General features: G+C 39.8%; 2 protein-coding genes across 2 annotated transcripts; both read left to right on the forward strand.

Moving 5' to 3' along the window:
• Nucleotides 1-1221: 1221 nt before the first annotated feature.
• Nucleotides 1222-2957, forward strand: LOC120421696 (alpha-tocopherol transfer protein-like). The gene is made up of 4 exons (XM_039584935.2): nt 1222-1326; nt 1384-1688; nt 1745-2120; nt 2283-2957. The coding sequence occupies exons 1-4, from the start codon at nt 1324-1326 to the stop codon at nt 2544-2546; spliced, it is 948 nt and encodes a 315-aa protein (XP_039440869.1). The 5' UTR covers nt 1222-1323; the 3' UTR covers nt 2547-2957.
• Nucleotides 2958-4423: 1466 nt separating this feature from the next.
• LOC120421695 (alpha-tocopherol transfer protein-like) lies at nt 4424-6159 on the forward strand. The gene is made up of 4 exons (XM_039584934.2): nt 4424-4528; nt 4586-4890; nt 4947-5322; nt 5485-6159. Exons 1-4 carry the CDS (start codon nt 4526-4528, stop codon nt 5746-5748), a joined length of 948 nt encoding a protein of 315 aa, XP_039440868.1. The 5' UTR covers nt 4424-4525; the 3' UTR covers nt 5749-6159.
• Nucleotides 6160-6458: the final 299 nt, after the last annotated feature.

Below are 6458 nucleotides of genomic sequence, written 5' to 3' on the forward strand. Positions count from 1 at the left end.
CTTTGTTTTAGAAATAAATGTTCCAAAATGGATTATGATGCAACACACAGCTGAAAGGAACTCCAAAACTCTATTATGATTTGCAAAAAAAATAATTTAAAATTATATTTTCAGTTGGTTCTCATTCAAGTTTTTCCAACTTGCATGCAAGTCAAATTCTAATTTTAAAATGGCTATAAATATGCGTAGAATCAATCAAATTTTAAAAACCAGGGGTGTTTCAGAAAGGGGAAAACGTGAACTTTAAGATACATGTATTGGTTTAGTTGTTTATTCAATAGTTCTTTTGTAAAATAGTCGACAAAGTAGCTAATTTTGGCCTGAACTAACATTTCAAACGGGTGTATCTCAAAATTGGGACCATTTGGATTCGGATTCAGCAGGCAAAAATCTACTAGGAACACATATTCTCGTCTCAGAGACAAGAAACATTTGATTTTTTGTTGAACTGTGTTATTCACCAATATAACCGAATTGAAATTGAAATAAAATTTCGATTTATTCCAAAAATCATTATTTTTTTCAAAAAACCATAACTTAGCGTAAGATTTTTTGACCATACTTCTCTATGGCTCAAAAGTTGCGTTGCCGAAGACACCAAATTGATCAGAAAATACTCAAAAGTTACCGCTGTTTGAATATTTACGTACCATTTTTGTATGGACAGCTGCCAAAATTGTATGGAGACTTGTATGGGTGAACCATTGACACAAAATAGCTTCTTTGGTCATAGGGAAGACCTCCACAAAGCTTGAGCCAAATTAAAAAATACAAAAAATAAAAATTAGTCGAAATCGGCCGATTTCGTAGAGAATTGCTCTGTGCAAATTCCCATACAAATGTGAATCGTTTTGCGCATAGTGGAGTAGTTCCCAAGCTATGGGGAGTTGTTCAGGACCCCAAAAGGATCTGACATTTTTTTCTCGATTTTTTATTATTTTATCGACAGCTTTTGCTTCCCCTAAAAGGGGAAGGCGCAACGAACCCCATTGATTTGCAACCTAAAACAATTAAAACGGTTTAAAACTGACAGAGTTTTATTGATTTTATTAAACACAAAACGAAATAACGATAATACATTGATTCATATACATTTGGAAAACGAACCCAAATAGCACCCAGTACCCTCTCTTATCACTCGTAACACGTGCAAAGCAGCTGGATAACATCTGTCCGTTGGTACGTCACCGGAGGTGTCTCATAATAAGAATCCCTCAAAATACGGCCGACAATGTGTTAGTTTGTGTAATTGTATCAATCAAGCGCCAGCCACCGTCCGATTCACACACCGTTTGAACGTTTGGCCACAGTTGTACTTTCAATATGGTGAGAAAATTTAGTTAGTTGAGTGACTTTTGTTGAACAATGTGATATTTATTACAGTCTGAACTGAAAATACGCCCCATACCCGAAGCTCTCCAGAAGAAAGCCAACAAGGAACTTAACGAAAATGTTCAGCTGCTGTCCAGTGAGCTGGAAACCATCAGAACTTGGATAAAACAATCCGGGCACCTTCGAGCTAGAACGGATGACCAATTCTTGGTGGGATTTCTGAGAGCCTGCAAACACAGCATCGAGCGGCTCAAGGAGAAGATGGACATATACTACTCGATTCGATCCGTGCTGCCGGAAGTAATGGACAAGAGAGATCCACTGAATCCGTTTGTCCGGAAGGTCATTCAAATGGGGTTGGTTTTAATCTAATTGGTGACTGAGTGATGTTACTAACAAAAACGTTTCACAGTGTTACTATTCCACTACCGAAGACTGTGAATCCGGATGACCCGAAAATCGTCTTAATCCGAGCAGGTGCATTCGACGGAGATTTCTGCGATTTCCCGGATATTCTCAAAGTATTCACAATGATCGCCGACCTGCAACTGCGGGACGACGACCAAATGGTGATTTGTGGCCAGACGGCCATAATCGATCTGGGTAACTCTTCCAGCGGGCACTTTTTCAACTTCAACGTGTCTTTCCTGAAGAAGGCTGCCATCCTGAACCAACAAGGTTCCCCGCTGCGCCAGAAGGAGTTCCACTTCATCAACACCCCGAAAGGGTTCGACATTGTGGTTAGTTTGTTCCGGAGTCTGATGACCGAGAAGAATCGTGGCAAAACGGTGAGTACCAAAGGTCGAGTTCTGAAACACGTTGCACGACTTGTAGATGCTTCTCGAGCCGGTGATAACAGTGTTATCGTAGAACATCGTTATCAATTGCAGTGCAAGTTGGCAGAATGGCGTATAGATGGCACTGTTTTTAAAAATTAACTTTTATTTCAGATCGTCTCTCACGGTTCGGATGTTAAATCGTTGCAGAAATATTTCCCCAAATCTGTGCTTCCTACCGAATATGGGGGTGATTTGGGTCCAGTCCAACAATATGTGGACTATTGGGAGCAAAGACTGATAGACGATCAAGAGTACCTGATTGGAGAGCAAAAGTTTGGAGTGGATGAAAGTAAACGACGATCTACGAATCCACTGTCGGAGGAAAAGGACTTGTTTGGAACGGCTGGTACGTTCCGAAAACTAGAGTTTGATTGAGAATCATGACAATCATTCTGGAGCAAGATGGTCTAATTTTTAAATTGATAACACTACTAGACAAAACAAAACTTGTGTCAAGGGATTCACGATATCTCATCCGTTCCTGAGAGAAAAGGCATCCCCGAATCCGATGCAATCGACAGAATTTGATTTTATGTCCATGGAGACTGAAGAGAATGTGGTAATTTTTTTAACATAAAAAATCGAACAATTTAAAAAAAACCATGCGTCTCCTCCCAATTATATGAGCCATCTACAAGAATATGGAAGCGCCTGGTGCATAGCCATTTCCTTTAAGCACAACGGAAACAACCAATACAAATGTATAAAAAAAGTTGTCAAGTTCGGGGGGTCCACAGCTAGCATTTTTTATACGATTATAAAAATAAATATTAAAAGTTTAAAATTTAAATATTTGAAAAACATTTTTTTTTCAAGTTTATTTGTTTACTAAAATTTTATGTATCTCAAAGGTCTATGGGTACTTCGGGATGTCCATGGTCATCCGAGGACTCCCTGGAGTTAAGATCTACGAGTCTACCGCCGTAACAAGCAAGAGGTCGTTGGATTTTGACCCCGGATCATGTGCCTATAGCATCAGTGCATATGGTAGACTACTGTATGAATGTGTTGGGATGTCCATGGTCATCCGAGGACTCCCTGGTGTTAAGATCTACGAGTTTGCTGTAACAAGCAAGAGGTCGTCGGATTTTGACCCCGAATCTTGTGTGTATAGCATCAGTGCATATGGTAGACTACTGCATGAATGTGTTGGGATGTTCATGGTCATCCATTGCATGCAAGTCAAATTCTAATTTTAAAATGGCTATAAATATGCGTAGAATCAATCAAATTTTAAAAACCAGGGGTGTTTCAGAAAGGGGAAAACGTGAACTTTAAGATACATGTATTGGTTTAGTTGTTTATTCAATAGTTCTTTTGTAAAATAGTCGACAAAGTAGCTAATTTTGGCCTGAACTAACATTTCAAACGGGTGTATCTCAAAATTGGGACCATTTGGATTCGGATTCAGCAGGCAAAAATCTACTAGGAACACATATTCTCGTCTCAGAGACAAGAAACATTTGATTTTTTGTTGAACTGTGTTATTCACCAATATAACCGAATTGAAATTGAAATAAAATTTCGATTTATTCCAAAAATCATTATTTTTTTCAAAAAACCATAACTTAGCGTAAGATTTTTTGACCATACTTCTCTATGGCTCAAAAGTTGCGTTGCCGAAGACACCAAATTGATCAGAAAATACTCAAAAGTTACCGCTGTTTGAATATTTACGTACCATTTTTGTATGGACAGCTGCCAAAATTGTATGGAGACTTGTATGGGTGAACCATTGACACAAAATAGCTTCTTTGGTCATAGGGAAGACCTCCACAAAGCTTGAGCCAAATTAAAAAATACAAAAAATAAAAATTAGTCGAAATCGGCCGATTTCGTAGAGAATTGCTCTGTGCAAATTCCCATACAAATGTGAATCGTTTTGCGCATAGTGGAGTAGTTCCCAAGCTATGGGGAGTTGTTCAGGACCCCAAAAGGATCTGACATTTTTTTCTCGATTTTTTATTATTTTATCGACAGCTTTTGCTTCCCCTAAAAGGGGAAGGCGCAACGAACCCCATTGATTTGCAACCTAAAACAATTAAAACGGTTTAAAACTGACAGAGTTTTATTGATTTTATTAAACACAAAACGAAATAACGATAATACATTGATTCATATACATTTGGAAAACGAACCCAAATAGCACCCAGTACCCTCTCTTATCACTCGTAACACGTGCAAAGCAGCTGGATAACATCTGTCCGTTGGTACGTCACCGGAGGTGTCTCATAATAAGAATCCCTCAAAATACGGCCGACAATGTGTTAGTTTGTGTAATTGTATCAATCAAGCGCCAGCCACCGTCCGATTCACACACCGTTTGAACGTTTGGCCACAGTTGTACTTTCAATATGGTGAGAAAATTTAGTTAGTTGAGTGACTTTTGTTGAACAATGTGATATTTATTACAGTCTGAACTGAAAATACGCCCCATACCCGAAGCTCTCCAGAAGAAAGCCAACAAGGAACTTAACGAAAATGTTCAGCTGCTGTCCAGTGAGCTGGAAACCATCAGAACTTGGATAAAACAATCCGGGCACCTTCGAGCTAGAACGGATGACCAATTCTTGGTGGGATTTCTGAGAGCCTGCAAACACAGCATCGAGCGGCTCAAGGAGAAGATGGACATATACTACTCGATTCGATCCGTGCTGCCGGAAGTAATGGACAAGAGAGATCCACTGAATCCGTTTGTCCGGAAGGTCATTCAAATGGGGTTGGTTTTAATCTAATTGGTGACTGAGTGATGTTACTAACAAAAACGTTTCACAGTGTTACTATTCCACTACCGAAGACTGTGAATCCGGATGACCCGAAAATCGTCTTAATCCGAGCAGGTGCATTCGACGGAGATTTCTGCGATTTCCCGGATATTCTCAAAGTATTCACAATGATCGCCGACCTGCAACTGCGGGACGACGACCAAATGGTGATTTGTGGCCAGACGGCCATAATCGATCTGGGTAACTCTTCCAGCGGGCACTTTTTCAACTTCAACGTGTCTTTCCTGAAGAAGGCTGCCATCCTGAACCAACAAGGTTCCCCGCTGCGCCAGAAGGAGTTCCACTTCATCAACACCCCGAAAGGGTTCGACATTGTGGTTAGTTTGTTCCGGAGTCTGATGACCGAGAAGAATCGTGGCAAAACGGTGAGTACCAAAGGTCGAGTTCTGAAACACGTTGCACGACTTGTAGATGCTTCTCGAGCCGGTGATAACAGTGTTATCGTAGAACATCGTTATCAATTGCAGTGCAAGTTGGCAGAATGGCGTATAGATGGCACTGTTTTTAAAAATTAACTTTTATTTCAGATCGTCTCTCACGGTTCGGATGTTAAATCGTTGCAGAAATATTTCCCCAAATCTGTGCTTCCTACCGAATATGGGGGTGATTTGGGTCCAGTCCAACAATATGTGGACTATTGGGAGCAAAGACTGATAGACGATCAAGAGTACCTGATTGGAGAGCAAAAGTTTGGAGTGGATGAAAGTAAACGACGATCTACGAATCCACTGTCGGAGGAAAAGGACTTGTTTGGAACGGCTGGTACGTTCCGAAAACTAGAGTTTGATTGAGAATCATGACAATCATTCTGGAGCAAGATGGTCTAATTTTTAAATTGATAACACTACTAGACAAAACAAAACTTGTGTCAAGGGATTCACGATATCTCATCCGTTCCTGAGAGAAAAGGCATCCCCGAATCCGATGCAATCGACAGAATTTGATTTTATGTCCATGGAGACTGAAGAGAATGTGGTAATTTTTTTAACATAAAAAATCGAACAATTTAAAAAAAACCATGCGTCTCCTCCCAATTATATGAGCCATCTACAAGAATATGGAAGCGCCTGGTGCATAGCCATTTCCTTTAAGCACAACGGAAACAACCAATACAAATGTATAAAAAAAGTTGTCAAGTTCGGGGGGTCCACAGCTAGCATTTTTTATACGATTATAAAAATAAATATTAAAAGTTTAAAATTTAAATATTTGAAAAACATTTTTTTTTCAAGTTTATTTGTTTACTAAAATTTTATGTATCTCAAAGGTCTATGGGTACTTCGGGATGTCCATGGTCATCCGAGGACTCCCTGGAGTTAAGATCTACGAGTCTACCGCCGTAACAAGCAAGAGGTCGTTGGATTTTGACCCCGGATCATGTGCCTATAGCATCAGTGCATATGGTAGACTACTGTATGAATGTGTTGGGATGTCCATGGTCATCCGAGGACTCCCTGGTGTTAAGATCTACGAGTTTGCTGTAACAAGCAAGAGGTCGTCG

The sequence above is a fragment of the Culex pipiens genome, chromosome 2 (assembly GCF_016801865.2).
Source record: "Culex pipiens pallens isolate TS chromosome 2, TS_CPP_V2, whole genome shotgun sequence".
NCBI lineage: Eukaryota > Metazoa > Arthropoda > Insecta > Diptera > Culicidae > Culex > Culex pipiens.